Source organism: Zonotrichia leucophrys, chromosome 5, assembly GCF_028769735.1.
Source record: "Zonotrichia leucophrys gambelii isolate GWCS_2022_RI chromosome 5, RI_Zleu_2.0, whole genome shotgun sequence".
NCBI lineage: Eukaryota > Metazoa > Chordata > Aves > Passeriformes > Passerellidae > Zonotrichia > Zonotrichia leucophrys.
The window spans coordinates 2,358,418-2,378,722 of NC_088175.1; the positions used below are offsets into that span (position 1 = coordinate 2,358,418).

At 41.1% G+C, this 20,305-nt stretch overlaps 1 protein-coding gene across 1 annotated transcript in view; it reads left to right on the top strand.

Moving 5' to 3' along the window:
- The window catches only part of BRF1 (BRF1 RNA polymerase III transcription initiation factor subunit), a 172,781-nt gene that overhangs the window by 26,441 nt on the left and 126,035 nt on the right, over nucleotides 1-20,305 (top strand). The window contains exon 3 of the mRNA XM_064713416.1: nucleotides 15,788-15,961. Coding sequence (XP_064569486.1) covers nucleotides 15,788-15,961 — 174 coding nt within the window. The remainder of the gene's footprint in view (nucleotides 1-15,787; nucleotides 15,962-20,305) is intronic.

The window sequence follows — 20,305 nt, forward strand, 5'->3', positions numbered from 1 at the left end:
TAATTTTAGATGTAATTTCCTACATTAAGAATGTAGCGCTTGAAAAATGAATGAAATTATTTCCTACACAGTGATTTTTCTTTTAACTTTGTTTTCTAATAGACATTATAAGCAAATGACACTTAAAAAACAGAGAGAGAAGGTCTCCTCCAGCCCAGGCCCCAGTGTGGCAGGCTGGGTTTAGCATGCTTAAGCCTGGTTTTGATCCATGCTGTGTAAACCTGCCCTGGCTGTCAGCAGGAGCTGTCTTTGCTTGGCATTACTGCTTGGGACACCAAGTATGTAGCTAGAAGATGGCTTTAATCATCAAGATTTAAAGCCTTCATGCTGTTACAACAAAGCTGTCCCAAACAAACACAGTGAAAATTAATTGGAAAGGCCATTGATTGCTTAGGTGTTTAATGTCAGTTCAGAGGATTCCTGCCTTTTCAACCCAAAGAGGCTTCTCTTAAGTTTGAACAATAGAAAAATCAAACATGGATCTTTCTTCAAAGAAGGGTCATTAGTACTGAATGCCACAAACCAAGTGGCTAATTATATCCAAATGTGTGACTCCCTAAGAAGTTACATTACGTGAATGAGCATATAAATGCATTTTTAATAAAATCAGTTAGAAATGGCATTTTTAGAAGAAAACTGTAAAGTCTTCCTTTGAGTGCCCTAATGTCATTCAGTTGATTATTTGTACTTTTGGGTAGTATGTTATGAAATGCATAATATTAAGAAAGCAGATTAGGGTCACAGCTCCAGTTTCTGAGTTTCTGGGTTTGTGGAATCACTTAGGATGTACAGGAATTACACCCACACCTTCTCCTGTATGGCTGTCATTCCTTAGAGAGAAAGTATTGATTAGTGTTTCCATTGTATCTTGATATTATATATATATATTTATATTAGATGTGCTTCTTGATTGCTCTTTTAAATCAGTAGTCAGGAAAAGCACTCTGTCCATTTTTACAGTAGGAATCATGAATTTGCTGCTTTGTTTTGTAGTCCATCCACTTAGGATGAATTTCTGAGAATGGGTTGCTCTGCAGACACTGGTCATTAGGTCTGGTCTGAGGCTTGAGGGCTTTTTTGGTAGCAATATAGACCTATGGAACCTGAGGTTGCTTTTTTGTTTCCTGTCCTTACAAAACTGATGTATAAGACAAAGCCACCTTCAATGTCCTTCCTTTTTAGAAAGCATCACATTATTTTGTCTAAAAGGGAGACATAAATATTGCAGTTTCCAGCCACACTCTGATGGGTTTGCACAGGTGCTGAAGCATGGGTGATCATCCTTAAAAGTCATCCTGGTACTTATTTCTAGAGTTTGACAGAGCCAGTTGATGCATTCCTGCTTTTACTGGGCACGTGTGCCTTGTGTGCAAGCTCAGATGCACAGAAATAGTTTTACATGGGAAAAGACAATTTGTAAATTAGATCAGGAGATGGATGTCTGTGCTCATGGCATGTAGTGACAGGACAAGAGGGAATGGCTTTAAACTGAGGGAGGTTAGGTCTAGATTAGATATTAGGAAGAAATTCTTCCATTTTAGAGTGATGAGACAGTGGCTGATGCTGCTTGGAGAAGTCGTGGCTGTCCAGTTGAATCTAGTCTTCAGGCTGAGGTTTTTGTGTGTCCTCTCCTGCTTTTTACCCTACATTTGCTGTGGAGTGAAGAGAGGAAAACAGACTTTATTTGAAAATGCAGTAAATCACTAATAGCTCTTAATTTATCATTCACTCCTCTCTAATTACCAGCCTCCATTTTAAATGTGAGATGAATCCTCACAATTTGCTAATCCAAATTCATCCTCATTTTCAAGGGTTAGGATGAAGCTGTCCTCCTATTGTCAGCAAATCAGCATCTATAAATTAGGAGATTTTAGAGGGGTTGCCTTATTATCCTGAACCCCATGCAACTTGCCAAATCCAAGCAGGTGTTTTGTTTGCTTGCTCCCTCATTGCGAAAGCTCAGGGAAAATAGCTAGAAATAAAATTATTGAATGTCAGCAGAAATCTTGTGATTTCACAGCAGTGCTAATGTGGGTGACTAGCTTTGCAAATGCAGTCCCTTTCCACCTTAAAAAAATTTTCTATATCTAAAGGTTTCTTCTTTTTAGAAGGTAGGAGGTGGGGAAATAATCTGACATATTTAGCTACATGAAGTCTTGTTTTTAAAATTAAATACAGGGAAAATAATTTACAAGGTTGCTTAGTGATACTGTGGGAAAATGCGTATCTTGAGACTATTCAAAGGCATCTCAAAGTAGATTTAGAAACTATGGTTCCTGACAAGCACTAGAAAAAAAAAAATACTGCTTCTGGTGCAAGCTGAATCAGTCCTTGAGTGTGTCAAGAAAGAATACCACTTTTCAAGTGATTTTTGGAACAAATCCAGGGTGCTTGTGAGGTGACGTTTGTTGTCTGAGTGGTCTGTGTTGTTCCAGCTGGCCCTACACTAAAAGTTAACTCTTGCTTGCTGCCAGCTTCTTTCTAGAGAGCAAAGGGGTATCTGTAGCTTTGGTCAAAATAAAGTTGTGAGACACCCTGTGGATCATAAACACACTTCTGTCTCTTTGTGTTCTCTGTCCATGGTGAGTCCACCATGCATTGATGGCACATGGTCTCCTCAAGGGTAGTTTGCACCTTACTATAGATCTGGGGGAACTGGGAATAGAAAAAATGTTCATTTTGCTGGTTTACAGCTGTACTCAGATGCTCTTTTTGCCATCAGGTACACAGTTTGCCTGCTGCATGTGTGGGTAGTTTGTTACCCCCAACATTGCTATTTGCTTTTTGATCTGACATGTACGATAAATTTTATTCTGAGATCATTGCAGTGTTTGCTTCCAGCTGTAAGAAGAAGAGGAAACTTGATGTTGATCAAGGTCTTTGACATAGAGGGAAAAAAAGCTTTGAGGTTGTTTTGGATTTCTGAAAAACACTGATTTGTCATGCCGGCAAAGTCAAGTTGTGGGATTACAGTGACACTGAATATTGCATACCAAATTCAATATCCTAAGAAAACTTCAGCAGAAGAAAAGGGAAGCATAAGGGAATGTAAGCAGCCACATGGAAATGAAAATCAAGTTCTTTAAAAAGTACATTTGGAATGAATTGTCTCCTCTGCATTTTTCAGCACAAGTCAGGGGCTGTCACCTGCCTCCATGGCTCAGCACAGGGATCGTGTGTGGTTTTCCATCTCCTCCAGGAGCTCCAAGCCAAGCCAAGAAGGATCCTTGTGTCAGAAATCCATTCCTGATTCAGTCTGCAGAAAGCCTGAAAGGGAGATGATACAACAACAGCCACTTGCAGGAAGATGTTGTTAAAGTTTGAGAGCTCTGATTTTAAAATGATAACAGGCACTGTTTCTAGAGGGTAAAACCACGATTGATTTGAGGCCCTCAGAAATGTTTGGTTATGCCAAGTTCAGCTTCCCATGCATGGGGGCATGGCTTTCAGTGGGAGTGCTCAAGATAATAAAAGCTGGGTTAAACAAAGCAGCACCTCTGCTTCTTGTTGTAGGACAGTGCAGTAGGCATTTGACCATAGGAAAATGTGAACTTGGCTGTGTCCTGTTGCTGTTGTAGCTGCCAGGGACAAGGATACCTGGATGTAAGGTTGTCTTGCACAAAGCTAGGCAGAATTTCATCAGCCTGTCTGCTTTTCATAACACTCCAGTAAAATACAAAAGGTAGGAAGGGCCAGATTATAATTGTTCTGCAGAGGGAGAACGTGGTCCTTGAGGCTGATTAATGTAGCAATAGAACTTCTGAGGCCTTCGGTGAGGAACTGCTTGTAGCATAAACAGGTCTGAGGCAGGCAGCTGATTGAAGTGTTTGTTTATTTTTGTGGATCTTGAAATAGGTCAGTAAATAGAATTTACTCTGTGGACTGTATTGAAGCAATATGTTAGTTAGGTACAAGATGATGCTGATGTTAAGCGATTCCTTAGGGCAGCTTCTTTGATTACAGCTCCACAAAGTCAAAGAAAAAACTCATTTTGGTGTTCACAGCACCTGCCTGATTGAAACTCTGAGGCAGGTTGTGTTTTATAGTCAGCTTATTTAAAAAAAAAATACTTCTAACCACTGTCACCAATCAGAAAATGCTGTGAAATTTAGACCTGTCTGTAGTCAGACCTGAGCAATATTAAATTCAAATAGATCATTCTCTCAGCTGGTCTCAGAACTATTTTGGGGGTTTGCTGCAATCAATACTCTTTCTTGTGCTGAGCATCCTGTAGGAGCAGTGGCAGTATCAGGGGAGAAGAATCCATGTCTCCTTTAATGAGATCTGTTAGGATGCCACATAGCAATCATCACATAAATCCACTGATTTCTGTTTAAGTCTTTAGTAGTCGGTATGTTCTCTGGTAGCTATTTTTCACCATACCATATTACCTAGAGGAAAAGGAATTAATAATGCATCTAGTCTTGGATATGTATGTTTAATGGATGATCTCACATCCTATCTTGGAGTCAGGCTGCACAGAAAAAGCCCTTTTGTAATTGATCTTTGAGGTCCACCACACAAAGAACAGAAAAATGTAATTGTGCTTACCTAAAATTTTCTTCAACTACTAAGGACTGGCACACAGGAGGTAAGTAGATCATCTAGAAGAGCAAAGGAAGTTGGTATCTGAAGATTTGGTTATGGAGAAGATTTCTCAGATTTTGTTGCATGAACAAATGTTGAGATTTTTTGGGTTCTTTTGGTGGCATGTGCTGTTAATACAATATTTAATAAATAATGAATGCCATTTAATACTTAATAAATATTTAATTTAGGAAAACTAGAATGGAATGGTGACTGGAAAAAGAATTTAAGAGGCAGAAACTTGAGTAGGTGGATCTTTGCTGTCCAGGTCAGGCTGTTCTGTGTGGCTGACAGTGGCTCTGTGCTGTTCTGGGTCAAACTGAGCAGGCTCAAGGCTGATGTAGAGTCAGCAGTGGTGGCCACTTGGGAAGGAAAGGGTGGAGGGATTTCTTCCCTTGTTCTGACCACTCAGAATACAGAATAATTCTGTCATGCAAAGCAGCCTCTCTCTGAAGGTTACAGTTTTGCAAAAGCATAAGAACTTCCTTTAACCTAGTAAATCATCTTAGCCCATTTCTCTTATGTAGCATCATTCCATATCATGATTTTTTCTTGTGTTTTGCCCTTACTGGATTCATATGTTCCAAGTACTGGGAGTTTCCACCAGTTCCCTTGGGAAACTATTATGAGGTCCAGTGAGTTTTGTTGTAAGGTCCTGTTAACATAGTGCTTATATTTTCCTTTAATTTCATGTTATTAGCCCTTAAGCATGAACTCATGCTTATATCTATTTATGGCTTAAACTTCCCTCATCTTCCAGAGATCTGGTGATCTTCTGCTTTTCTCTTAACAAATGATGTCTGATAATTAGGTGAAGGTTCTAAGTTCAATCTCTGGGTCTTTAAACATCCACCCTCTATTTCCCAGCCATGCTCTCAATTTTCTGTTCTAGGGTGATCAGGGCTCCAGAGGAGAAGAACAAAGTCTGGTGAGAATTTCCTCATCCCAAACAGTTTTGATATATGACATCCCATACATAAATTGTAGCCATATAAATGGAAGGCATCACAAACATACAAGTAAATATTATTCAGAGATGCCAAATACTTTCTAAGAGGGCCATGTTGGCTCACTAGAAATATGTAAATGGCATTGTAGTTTTAATTCCTTACTGAAACAGTCTGTACATCTCACTTATACAAATGTTGTTGTTTAAAGAAATACAAGGCTGTTCCTGAAATATGTGCATTCTGTCTTTGAACATAAATCTCTTTCCAACTCCAGGCTGAAGTAGGTGCCACAAGAGACTGACTTGATAAATGGCATCACTGATTCACTACATGGTTTAGCTGAGATGTGTGGCAACCTTCAGTTATGCTTAGTTTAAAAGGGAAGGAAATGCAAAATAGAGGCTGAAGCCCTATCCATAATGTCTTCTGTCATCTCTGGGCAGGACAGAGGTGCAATTACCAAGGGCAGCTGTAGCTTTGATCTAAATAGGCCGTTTGTGGTGCTGGGGGAGAGCAGCCCCTGCACAATCACTCTGCTTGCATGAATGCTGTAGCTGATGGACTCAGCTGCCAGCGACAAGCTAAGGGCAGAATTTAATTCTTCAGCTGCAGCCTGGATAAAGATTGATGCTGTCTTACCTCACTGCCAGGTTTCTTATCCCTTCTGTATAAAGGAATAAGTATTTGACCATTCGTCGACTTCGTATAAAAATACCTTAAATAAGCATTAACCTAATACAGTCTTTCTTGCTTTTGTAACAGCTCTGTGCCTTTCCCTGCTTGATTTCAGTTCTCTCTTTCTGCTTCCATTTTTAGATCATGTTTTATCTCTTATCCCTTTGATATCTTTAATAACTCCCTCTTTTTCTTCACCCCCTCAACTACTTCTCTCTGCATCCTTTTACCTTGATGCCTTCTCATTGTATTTCCATCTGTTTTGATGATTTAAGAAATTTGCCAATTAGTTGATATTTATGACATTTTTACTTTGGAAATGACTGTGTCATCTTCTTTGACTGCCAGCTGAGTAGGGTCTGGATGTGGAGAGAGTGTCCTTTGTTGGATGTGTATGTGGAATTACAGGGGAAGAGGAAGGAAAGAAAACCTCAAAGCCCAAAAAACAAACCCCACAATGGAAATCAGAGCCTGAAAGTAGCTTTGGGCTCTCAGGCCTTTTTCAGTCCTGAGGAAGCAGCAGCAACCTTGAGCAGAGGGTGAGAGCAGAGTGGGTATTAGTGCCTGTCTGTATGGCCCTTCCTGCCTGCACAGTTGGGTGATGGAGAGTGGGAATAACTTAGCACTGACAGTGGTATTTTGACAGAACAACCGGTGTGCAGAGGAGCAGGGCTGAACTCTAGCAGAGGAAAATTGTTCTGCATGTGTCTGAGGACAAGTAAATTCTCAGACATGTTATAAAAGGTGAGTGTTAAAGGTGGACAAGGAAAGCAGGGAAGGTTCACAGGGATATACAGGGGCCCCTTGGCAGGAAAAGGGAAAGGCTGGACTGGCTTTTATAGCAGGGAATATGGATTAAACAGGAAGGTTGGTTTTGTTGTTTTTTTTTAAACAATCTTAGTATGTGTGACCTTATCTAATGGCTGCTGCAGTGCAGCTGGGAAGTGGTAATTGTTCAGCTGTGCTAACTCAATTACTCCTGCTCCTGTCCCTGTCCCTTGGTCTCAGTGGCAGTTGTGGCAGGGATGCCATCAGCATCTCCTGGTCCGTGAGGCTGCTCTGTGCCTCCCAGGGCTCCTGTGGGCTCCGTGGCGTTGGCAGGGCTGAGGAATGGCTCCTGTCAGCTTTCCCTCTGCAGGGAAGGCAGGAGAGCTGCCTGTCAGCGAGCAGATAACACTGCACTGATTTATATGCTGCTCGCCTCTGCAAAGTTTCCACTGCAGCAATGGAGCCCTTTGTGTTCACTCTACATTTTGGTTTTGTTTTAAAGTTTTTGGTAACTTTTGGGATTTTTCTCCTATATTGTGCTGTATTCATGAATTTTTCTAGCTGGGTAGACTGATGACAGTTTTTTGTTAGTTAAATGCTTTTTATGTTGTAAAAATATGAAATAAGTTCTATCATTCTCAAAATATAGGTTTTTAAAACTTTTGAAAATGATTTTTAAAAAACTGTCAGATTATGTAATGAGAAAATATTTTTCTTTATTTTTCTTGCAGTGATGTAAAAATGATTTTGAGTGGTTGAAGGTAGTGCTTGGATCAGCAGTAATGCTGTGTGACAGCAGAAATGTTCAATTTCTTGTGACAAGAACAACTGGTAATTGATAAGTGGAAGGGAAAAGGTTTACATGTATACAGATACAGAAAAATCTCTAAGAATAACTATCCTTTAAACTGTAGTTTTAAAAAAAACACTGTCCAAACAATACAGAGGAAGATTAAAGCAAGGCCTAACTGGTGGTGCTTTCAGAAGGAAATCTTGCATGTCCAAAAGCTACCACTGTCTAAAAGTTCTTGGTATTTTGATTTTTTCTTTCCAATTCCCTTAATGTGAGACAGGTAAGGGTTATGCTACATTAATCATACATTGTGCTCACAGTTCTTGCCAGTAGTGCAGCTTTCCAGCTGTTTCAACTTTGAAACAGCTGCAAATCTTCTGTGAGTAAAAAAAGTTCAGTTAGCTAAACTTTTGGATATAAAAAAAGCCCATATTTGCTTTCTTCCAAAATGAATCTGAAATGCTAATAGATAAATAACTAATGAGCATGGTAGCATTTGTTTAAACTGTGGTAGTCAGAGTTTTGTGCAAGCTGCCTTGCACAGGAGGAGCAGGGAGGGCTGGCAGCAGTAGCAGGGAAGCAGGAGGAAGCGTAGGGATAGCGTGTACTTTTCTCTTTGACCCATTTAGGCTTCAGTCTCACATTTCTTTAAGTTGATCCACGTGTGTGTGGCTGCTGACAGGGTTTCTCCTCGCCCTTGCTACATTCTGCCGCCGTCAGGGCTTGGGAGGCTTCTCATTGAGTTACGTGAGGGAGCTGGTCCAAATGAAAATTCAGCTTTTTTGGTTGTTTGGGTTGATTTTCAGCACAGCAGATTCCCTCATCTGTATCAGTGTGTGGCCGTGTAAATGCCACGCTGGAGGTGGGAACGCTGTCTGCAGGAACAGTTGGGCTTTAGCTTCACTTAAAACAGTTGTGATCCAATTCCTTCAGTGCTGGTGAATCAACAGATAAGGGCTTTGTTGGGGTTTTCTTGCTTTTGTTTTCTTTTAATGTCAGCATTGACTGTGGTTTCCCAACATGACACCATAAATGAAGTTCAGTAAGGACTTTATGAGCAAGCAGTTCTTGAGCTGTGCTGAAAAGAATAATTAAGCAGGGTTAAGAAATGAGCAAGCTGCTGTCTGGAGGATGATGGGCAAGATTAGCAATAGGTTAAATGCAGCCCCTGCATCAGCTGTGTGGCTTCTAGTCTGTAGTTGAAGCGTGGGTAGCAGTTAGATGGATAATAGGAATGAAATGGCAGCAGGAGAAGTGCCACCTGTGAGGGAAGCAGAATTCCAGGAACTGCATGCAGAAAATCAGAGGAACCACTTGTGATGCCAGATTTTTCAGAGTGGTTAAAACAAATTAATTCAAATGGACAGTTGTTGTATATGCAAATAGGGAGTGGTATCATAGGATCAGAGAATAGAAAATGTGCTTGAGGAGGAGGGGTGGGAGAAGTTATGTGGGTGCTTTGCAGGCCTGTTTTGGCATTAATGGAATACAAGGGCCAATTTTGAGGGAATGAATACTTAAAAAGTACAGGGAAGTGCTGAGAAGAGAGGTTAACAGCAAATTTTCTAGGTGAAAGAAAAGTAGCTTAGTATCAAATATTTAAAAAGTGGTTGCAGTGGTGGCCACCATCTGAATTTTTAAGACATTAATCTTAAAGATGCATGGTTGTTCTCTTTAGCTGAGAGAGTGAATGAGCCTTTGAGGTGCTCTGGAAGGGCTTTACCAGGACAGAAGGGACCTGCACCTGGTAGATGGGGAGCTCTCATGGGAGGCAAAATGGATGGGTTGGATTGTTGTCAGCAGGCAGAGAAATTGAACACAGGTCTCTGCACTCAGCTAGTCTGGGTCTGGCCATACAGAGATAAAGAGGAGGCATCAATCCTTCAGTAAACAGGTCTGGATTAAGTCTTTTTTATTTCACAAGGTTGTTTTTATAACACAGGTCAGTTTACTGGTTTGGTTTTCTGTTCATTGCCACAAACAGTTGTGCTGGCACAGTTGGTGAAATATCCCAGGGAAAGGGCCAGGAGCTGTTTTATTCTGCTGAGATAAGAGAACAGAGTGTGCCCTTGGGCAGCCCCTGGAGCAGCTCTGCCAGGTGACACGGGCACTGGGATGCATCCATCGGAGCAGGGCCAAGTGTTCCCGGGCTCCAGGGTGCTCAGCCTGGGCACTGACACATCCACAGAGGAACTGGGGAGCTCTTGTGTGGAGCAGCTGGGTTTGGGGTGTGGGGTGCCCCCACAAGCAGATGGCAGGATAGGGATTTGGAGCAGGGCGTGGGCACGAGGCCAGCGTGGTCATCACTTTGCTCACGGGCAATTAGGTGTTACTGGGAATAACTCTTAGCTAACCTTGATAAAATTAAACTTGTTATTGTGCTGGCTCAGCACTGCTGCAATGTCCTGCTGTGCTGCTACTTTTACTGCTCGTTGGCCTTTTTCCTTACAGGCTGCCAGGGATGGAGCTGTTCCCTGCTCCCAGTATTGCGTGTGTGGCTGGAAGTGCTCGGTGTGAGCCCTGCAGCCTCGCTTCCCTCCCTTGAAATGTGTTCTTGTCTTTGATCACAGGAATCTCCCCTTGATTAGGCTGCTGGGACCAGCCTTCCTGAGTGTAGCCCCACTGATCTGCCCCTTTTGTGCCTTTGTTTGTTTGTTTTACTGATTTGTAATACAAATAACATAGAAGCCTGGCATAGAGCAAAGAGCAGGAAATTCATTCAGGCTTTGAGCTGGGAATTGCTGAAATTGAAACATGTGACAAAGCATGCAGGGATGCTCACACATAAAAACTGCTCTTTTCCCCTTTTTTTGGAGTTCTTTTGGGCAGCCTTTTCAAAGAAAGAAAAGGGACGAAAACCCAAATGCAGAACAAAATCTGCACATAAAATTCACTTGGTAAAGCAACTCAAATGCTGGAAATGAATATCCGAGTGCAAACCATCCAAAATGTTTCTTTTAATAGAATCTAGTGTTTGTTACCATAACAATCCTTTTTGCAAAAGAAGGATTAGTGCTGTTAACATGTCTCTGTTCCCTGCTTCAGGTAGCACTTGTTTTCAGGGCCCCTTGAGCAAATTGCAGAAAGGGAGGAAAATCCATATGCCTCCTGGATTTTGATGATGCACTTTAGTATCGTAATAACAATTCATTTAGGCTCTGGCTTTGTACTGCCTGTTATTTCCCTAGAAACTTATGATTCATCCTGACAAATATATGAAATAGCAGTGTCACAGCCTCTGTCAGACTGAAGGGAAGGCTGCAGATGAGCAGGCAGAAGCCAGATAAGAGTAATGTAGAGCTGTAGCTGCTTGACATTACTGACTTTTAAGGGGTCCAAAAAAGGTATGATTCCTCTTCCATAGGGGAAGAGAACAAGATGTTTCTGTAGTAACGAGATCATAAAAGAAAGAAAATTGCTTGTAAAGAAGATGTCTGATTTTCCCTCTTTTTCTACTTTGCTTCTATTATAACTTAAAATGCAGTTTTGCTTTCAGCTGTCTCTTGTGTAAGCATTTAATAGAACCAAGATATTCTGCAAATCTATTTTTTTTGACAGTGATTTCTGGCCTACACATTTTGTTTTGTAATAACCACCATTTCCTCTGTCAAAAGAATGGAAATTATCTGAAATAAAAGGATAGTAGTGTTCTGTGGTCCTATGTGAACTTGTCACTTCAGGTCTGCTGTGCCAGTTCAAAGCATTGAGGTTGGCATGGGATGAGAAGATGATGGTGTTTCTTTCAGCATGCTGGGAGTAGATGGGTAGAAACACTTTTTTTTTTTTTTTTGTAGGCTTGGAACTAAAAGCTGAAAAGAGCCTTTTGTTTTTTGCTGCAGATTCAGGAGCGTGATAAACTTTACTACTTGGTAGCCTGGGAACTTGATTTTGTGTGTTGATTACAGCAGTGCAAACTTCTCTCTTTCTCTCACTTCCCCCCTGCCTCCCCCTCCACCCGATGGCATGATGAGCCTTTGAGAAATAAATGGGAATTGTGTGGTGTGTGCTCTGTGCATTGCAAAATTTCTGTCGTTTCTAGACTTTAGTTCTTTTGCTCTGTAGAAGGAAATTTGTTGCTTTATACTGGTGAGGGAAAGGGGAGGATTTTTCAAACCTTGCTGTTGGGCTTGTCCTGCCTTTTTAAAAAGACACTGTTCCCTGCCCTTCTCCCAAAGGTTCTTAGATACCAATTTTCTTGCCATCACTAAATTGCAAGGGCAGCATGAAGTGTAAGCTTTGACCTCAAAGGTGCTATTTCTTGTTTAAAAAAAGAATCCCAGCATCTGTCAGAAACCCGTAAGGCCCAAAAGAGACTATGCTTATTGCAAGTTACTAATAAAAGATGCATCTACTAAGAGACTTGTTTTACCCCTATATATTTTGTCTTATGACTTGTGCTTATACATAGCAATTTAAAAAAATGCAATAATTAATTCTGGCTGTTCCATGTGATGATATTCCTTTATTGTACTGAGATAGTAGCTGCAGGTTTTTAGAGCAGGGTCACATTGAAACTTTTTTTAAAAGCTGTCCTGCAGGATAAAATGGATAAGAAAGTCAGGAAGGTGTTGTTGTGAGTGTTCTATAACCCAGATCATGATAGGGTTTAAAGGTGTATCAGCTCTTTGCCATCCAGTAGAGAATCTCAGTTCATTGGAGTTTGTAACACTGTGATGGAATCAGGTGAGCACTGAGTGCAGCAGATTGCTAATAAACTGCACTGTGTTGTTGGATATTCCCAGTGTTTTGGCTGAGATCCTCAGATCCTCAGGCTTTGCATCCTTGCAGCTCACTGGGAGCACACAGTGAGAATGGCTGTCAAAGCAAAGATGGGGACAGGAGGGAAACAGCAATGCAAGGTTCCAAAATGCCACCCAGCTAGCAGGGAGCAGCGGGAGCGGGAGGATGCTCAGGGCTGGTGGCCATAATGCAGAGCTGTAGGTGTGCTGGAGGGAATTGCTCATCTCTCCCCAGCCCTGGAGCTTGCAGCTGCTCGGCTGCTCCTCCCTGCCCTGCTCCTGTGCTGGGGGAGCAGCATCCCAGTGCTTGGCGGGGCTTGTGGCTGCCACTGCTCACTTCTGGGGACTTCTCATGGTGAGCACTGCCAGTATGAATGACTGTTTGCACTCTTTTCTTGTTTGTCAGCAGTAACTGGAGCATTGGATAGAGAGTTTATTTTGATCAGTTGTTTTCTTAAAGCCCAGTTTCTCTATGTATGAACATCTGCTCTTCAGATACCAACAGATTAAATCACTGTATTTATAGTTAAATAAAATGTTACGGAGGCACATTTTTCAGCTCTGGAAATGTCAGGTTGGCCAGCTAGACAGAAAAGGTTGGAAGTCAGAAAAAGACATGCATTTGGTTGTCATCTGACTAGGGTGAGGGCACTCTACAATGGCTTGGCTGTGTATTGCAGTACTGGGTGACAGCCATCTCACTGATACCTGCCTTTTCTTGGGCTCTGTGAAGTGCATTCTTGAATCTGGGAACGAACCAGAAGGAGTAAAGGGTATCTTGAAGTTTCCTGTGGAGAAATCTAGAAGCACAGTTCCTAATGCTAACTTTTCCAGCTATTTTTTTTTCTTAGTCTTACATAAGATACCAGAAAAATAGAATTTTGTTGTCATGTTAAATTCAAGGGGCGGAGGTGGTGATGGGGAAACAACAAAGCTTTTGATCTTTCTTTGGTAAATAGGAGACTGGTTGCAGAATGTAAATGTTTGTCTTAGGTGATGCTGGAAGCAGTACATTTCTTTCTCTCTTTTCACAAATAAGGACAAAACCAAGTTAGTCATCAAGATACACATAATTTCTAGGATGATTCTTGTCCTGAATTAAGTTGTTCATTTTGGAGATAAACAGCAGGGTAACAGTTGTCTTGTTTTTCCACAGACTGTATGACTGGTATAATACCACAGGGCAGCTTGAGGGAGTCCTAGCACACAGAATTAAAGCCTCCTCTGGTCTGCAGAAGGCTGAGTAAAGCATTCAGTAGCATTTCCTAAGTAGACAAGTACCTTTCTCTTAGATCTCTTTGGTATTTTTTCAGTAGACAATTGCCCCTAAAGTAATTCTACTTTAAAATATTGATGGTGGATGAAGAGTTCAGCTAAAAGAGCATGTATTACTCAAACAAGCATACTGTTTTCTTAGGATGGATTATGATGAATTAATTATATTTTAACATTTGAAATTAGGAAAAGGTTAAATACTCAGAATATTAATGGTAGCTTGAGGATGGGAGCAGCTCAGTGCTGAAAATAGCTTATGAAAGAAATTAATTTCAAGTATCTTCCTCTGTGTTATTCTTTTTTTCCTCTTTTAGTGTGTTCTTTGTCTTTGAAGGGAAGCTGGTTTGCTGCCACTGCAAAATGAGTTTTTAGTACTCAAGTGCATTTTTTTCCCCCCCAAATAAGTATAAACTGATTTTTTCTTAGGGACAGAAGAAGCAGCATACAGACTGTAGAGAGTGACATAAAATTCTGGAAAGACCAGGCGCTAGTTAGAACCTTAATTTTAGGAAGATGTGGTATTTGTATTTGAGGCTGGTGAGTGCCAGTCCAGGGCCTGCTGATGGCAGTGGAAAAGCTGCTCACCTGCTGGGCTTTGGATTACCCTTGAGTAGCTTATCATGCCCACACCTCCCTTGGGGGGTGATGGATCCTTCCTCTGCTCTTACTTCACTATCCAAACATGTTACACCTGGCTGACCCATGTGCCTTAAAGGATATCTCGGTGGTGAGTGCAGTAATTTCCACGTGTGCAGGAAGGAGAAGCTGCTGCTTTGTGGCAGCTCCTGTTTGGCTGGAGTCCCACTGGCCCCAGCTGCCTGGCTGGAGTCACTTCTTGTTAAAACCAGCATCTTTGGCACAGGGTGCTCAGAGGTGAAGCTTTTTTACCATGATGATGGTGTAGGGGTTTGCATTAAATTAAGATGGCTTTGTGCAGGAGCTGGTGGTGTTCTGGGAAGCATTCTGTGCGTGCCACTGGTTCCTGTGAGCAGTGGTGGGCATGGCAGGCACCTTTGTGCCCTCCACAAGTTGCTCCTGGCATCTCTGAAGGGAGCAGATGAGAGTTTCCTGTAAATACACGTGCTGGAAACATCTGCCCAGCACATTGAGTTACAGGATTTTTCTTGATGTGCTGTCTGACCCCGTGTGCTGAGGAACTCGAGTGCTCTGTTTTCCTCATGACTTCCCCCATCTTTTTCTTAAGCTGTCTTTTCAGCACATCCTTCTGAAGCTGGGGCTGTGGGGACGGGCTGGACCTCGCTTCCCGCATCTGTCCCAGCAGCTGGACCACTTCCTGCCATGAATCATCCCAAACACACTTTTTTCTTTTTATTGTTTTATTTAAGGGTGAAGGCACATTTGTTTCCTGAAGCCACAGGCTGATCTAAGTAGTCTGGCAGACAAGCCTCAAATGAAGGCTGGGGTGTGAATGTGTTTGGAGGAGGGAGGTGCCTCCCATCACTGGGATCATGGGCAAGCCAGGAGCAGAGCTGTGTCCTTGTGGACTTCATTTGTGGTCAGGGAAACAGCAAACTCCATCACTTCTTGGAGAGCTGCAGCAAAACGTCTTCTCTGTTTGCACGTCAGTGTCAAACACATCATGACCTCTGGTTTTTGGCTGCAGCTAATCAAGTGCTAATTGGCAAGTGATGCTAAGGGAGAAGGGCATAATCTTTTGTCTGAGAAGTCTTGGCTATGGCTTGGATCCTCTGTGGGACTGATGTTTGTGGCTTGGTTTTCCAGAGTTCATTGATTGCATGTGTTTCAATTTTAGCAGTCCAAAACAAGGCTTTTTTTCTTTTTTTTTTTTGTCCTGAGGAGCTCAGCCTGAATAGTTCCTGAAACTTGAGAGGTCCATTGTATTTCACAAAGAGATGAAATCCAAAATCTGCCTCCTTAATTTTGTCTTAAAAAATGACCCCAACACTAAAAGACCCCAGCCTACAAACACATTAACAGCATAGTTGTTAAACTGTTGTTTTCCTTGTTAATTTTCCTAGGGAAGCGTCAGATTCACCACTTGGGAAACCAGCTCCAGCTCAATCAGCATTGCCTGGATACTGCCTTCAATTTTTTCAAGATGGCTGTGAGCAAACATCTGACTCGGGGCAGAAAGAGGACCCACGTCATCGCTGCCTGTCTCTACCTGGTGTGCAGGACAGAGGGAACTCCTCGTATCCTTTTACTGTTAGAAAATATCAATAAATAGAAGACTCACTTTTAGCAAGTCAACTATCCCAGTCAGACCTTGTTTCAAAATGTAAAAAGGTAAGTGTTCAAGAGCTAGCTTGGTCATGGCTGGGTTTATACATGGAAGTGAATGGGAGTGTTTCCTGTGATTCAAGTAAATTCATTCCCTGTCTAAATGTGCAGTACTTAGTATTTAATGCTGCAAATGTCACTCTGCCTCTCATCACTAACTCTGAATTTCTTTTTTCACAATATTTGCTTTTTCACTATATTTGCTTTTTTACAATATTGCACTTCCCCTGTGCTTTGCTAGGGTTTATTATTTGTGGAGTATTTTTTGTTTATTTTGTTTTTCTCTTAAAGTAAATGACAGTTAACCCCAAACCTTCTGCAGTGTCAGCATCAAAGAACAGATTAGAGTTCCAGTGGCTTTTTCATCAACATATTTGGATTTCCTTCTTCTGATACTTGCAGGAAGGACAGTATCACTCCCGTTTTAGTTCTTGAAAAAAGAAATTCATAAATTCTGAAATTTGCTCAGAAATCATACAGGAAATCAAACCTGTACACCAGGCTGGAGGTGTACACAGGACAGATTTCCAAGTGAGTTCTCCCTGCTTTACCATCCCTATTTTTGTCTTGGGAAACTTAATTAAAATCCACATAAGCTTTAAATACTCATGACCATCCAAATTGACTTGTGTTATATATTTTTATTTCTTTTATGTTGTGTTTTAGTTGCTGGAATTCAGAGTTTAGTATCAAACAATCACTTCTGTTGCTCTGGCTCTGAGCAACCTGGTCTAGTGAAAGGTGTCCCTGCCTGTGCAGGGGTATTGGAACTGGATGTATTTTAAGGCTCCTTCCAACCCCCAAACCATTCTCTCATTTTATCATTCTACAATTCTGTGTTTGGTTTCTTTCTACTTTAAAATAATATATTCACATTTTCAGTATTCTGATTTGATGCTTTTAATAGATTGCTGGTCTCATTCTATATTTTTGCAGTTGAACAGTTTAGCTTTCTTTTTAAGACTGAGATGATTTTTTTTTCAGTATTCTAAAAGTAGTACTTTCTGATCTTGTAGTAGTGTTGTGGTAATTGTATTTGCATGTTTTAAAAAGTATGGTTTTGCAGGAATAATGGAATTAAAAGGCAGGCTTGCCTATTACACTGGTTTTTTCCTACTGTAAAGTCTCCATGTGAACTTTGAACATTAGCACTCTATCACTGCCATAAAGATAGTGTTGATTTTAAGGTGTTACCAGTATTTTGATAATGTATCTTCCGGGTAACTGACTGAAAGAGGGTGGGATTAGATTAACTATTAAAAATTTCTTTGCAGTGAGGAAACTGAGGGTTTGGCACAGGTTACCCAGAGCAGCTGTGGCTGCCCTGTTCCTGGGAGTGTTCAAGGCCAGGCTGGATGGGGCTTAAACAACCTGGTCTGGTGGAAGGTGTCCCTGCCCACAGCAGGGATGTTGAAAAGAAGTTATCTCTAAGATCCCTTTTATGATTCTGTCTTATATTTATGCTCATGTCATGTTCAAAGTAATTTTTTTACAGTTGTTATTTGATACTTCTGTTTGATAGCTCAGCTGTAATTTCCAAATCCATTTTTCCCCACTGATAGGGATAAAAAGCATTTGAAGAAGTGAGGGCTGTAAAAGGCAGGTAGGTGCACTGCAGTGTTCAGCCATCTGTGCAGCAAGTGCAGCTAACGTAGCAAACAAATAAAGCAAAAATAATTTACTTCTTTTTTAACCTTCTCCAAAGTATTCCAGCATGTATCTCACTTATGTGCAAGATGTACTGATCTGGTTGACACTTAATAAATCCCTAAGTGAATTTCCCAGCTTTCTTTGTTAAATGGAGATAATGTCCTGTGTGACACTTCACATAAAATACTAGGAGTAAAATATGAATAAAACTGCAAAGATGAGTTCTGTCTTTCTCTATCAATAATACTCCACCCTCATTTGCACAGTTACTGTGCTGCCTGGGAATGGAAAGGTTGTTGTGCCTGTCCATAAAGCTCAATATTTTAGGGTTTTGTTTTTTTTTTTTTAATCCATTAGATAAACCTCATTTTGTCGTTGATATTAAGAGTTTAACCTTTGGCACTTTGGGAGAGGGAGTTCATTCAGCTTCTGCCTGTGTTCTGCTATGGTTTTGTTTATTTGGTTTGTTTTGTTTTGTATTACTATTTAAAATCCAGTGTAGTTTAAAAAACAAAGTCCATAATTTAAAAAATAAATTATGGACTCTCAACACTGAAATACAAATTCCTTTTTTGGTATCTTTTCCTTTCAGAAGAAACTTGAAAACCTGAGGGCTGTGGGTGCAAATTGCTGACCTTTGAAATTTGAATATGTTCAAGGCTCTGTAGATTAATTATGATGATAATCAGCTTGTTATAATTGTTCCCAGCTTAAATCTGGCTCTACAGACCTGGACCACAGGAGGCAGGGGTGCTCCCAGGGCCTCTGGAGCACAGGGGCCAAGAGCAGGTGTAGGGAGGATGGCCATGGGACAAAAGATTTAACAAGAATTAAAATCCATATTCAGGGTAGTAAACTTGGCATTGCTTTTGTTGTTCTGGAGAAGGTGACGAGGAGGGTTTGGAAAAGGGAGCAGTACACTGAATAATTCTGTACAAAGGGGAATTGCAGTGTTTTTAACAGTTCTACATTTAAATACCCTGCTCAGCCCCATTTCTGAGTTTAAAATGTTAATTGGCATTGTGTTCATTTTAGAACTCTAACAAAGAAATGGGAGAGAAATTTAGAAAAGGAAGTTAAAAACTGAAGATTGGTGAAGTATTTTAGAGGAAAGAGGTGACATGGAAAAAGTAGCAAAGGGCAGCAGCAGCCTCAGAACTGAGGGACAGCTCACTAATTTTGGGTGGCCCACATGAGTTATCCAAGTGACCTGGGAGTTGTGGAGGCAGGAGATGTTACCTGGGAACAGAACAGTGTTAGCAGTAGAAGACATCAAGTTTCTGAAAAAGTTGTGTGGTAGAAGGAGCAAAAATGCCTGGGGAGGTACGGGGAGATGTAGTAAGGGTCTGAAGTGACAAGAAATGTTGTGTTCTTGTGGCAGAACCAAAGGAGTGGGAAGCATTTGGAGAGGGAAAAGAGAATGTAATTGTGTCTGCAAGTTCACTTTGAGGGAGTGGAATGTATTTATCTGACATGGTTATCTGCTTAGTCTTCTTTTTTTCATAATGTACATGTCGCCAGCCAGCCTCTGTGAAAATGTGAAGAATACTTTGGCCAAGTCTGCTAGTGCAGTCTGAATTATGCCTGAATAAACCTCAGCCTGAAACAGGAAAACATTATGTTCTCCTTGGTTCTTATGCGTTATTTAATTAATGCAAAAATGCAAAATATTCTGGTAACTCAAATTTTTTTGATCTGAAAAAATAGTTCCACAACTTAAGGAGAAAATAAAAATTTATTGATCTGAAGAGCAGCTTTTATTTGTAATCCTTTGCAAAGTTTTGCATGTATTATTTGAGATGTGAATTGATTTTGCATCAGTTTATGGTTTTTATTAGGTTATGTGACACATACCCCCATAGCTTTTCATTTGCCTTCCTTTATTGCTTGTCAGTGTTAATGTTTTCCAGGGAAAACAGCTTGCTAACTATTAGCTGGATCTGGGAGGTGTTTCATCCTTCTGATGAGTTGCCTATAAAAGCTTCAGTTTATTATTCTCTTTATAAAATGTGTCAATGTTTTTATATTATCAGTGTCAGAAGTGAAGATATAATGCAAAAAAGTCCATCTGAAGGAGCCAGTAGTTTTTAGACCCTCAGGTGTGATGGAAGCTGTTGTCCCTTTCCCAGGACTGAGTGATGCTGAGCCTTTCCAGTGACGTCTGACTTTGGCACTGCCAGCGCTCTGGGCACCTCAGGCTCTGCCTTTTAATTTGTTTCTTGGAATAGCAACAGCCCAGAGTTGTTTCTCTCTGTTTTTCTGATGTTTTGAGCAGCTTTTCCACCCCTGTTCATGTCAGAATGGAAACAAAGGGACTTTGGCTGGTCCTGCCGTTCCCGAGAGAGGGAATTTGGGAAGAGCCGGGCAGTGTCTGAGTGACCTGTGGGCTCAGCTGTCACCTGTGCCTGCCCCAGCCGCACTCAGCAACAATCACAGCCTGGCCAGGGTTTTCCAGGTGGGATATCAGTTTGTTTTAATCAAGGAACATTTCATTCTGTTTGTGATCCTGTGGCTGTACACTGCAGTTAGAAAAACTGCACAACTGTCCACTCCTTTGTGTAATGTTTTCCAGTGCTACCACCTGGGGTCTTTTATAGCAGCATTTT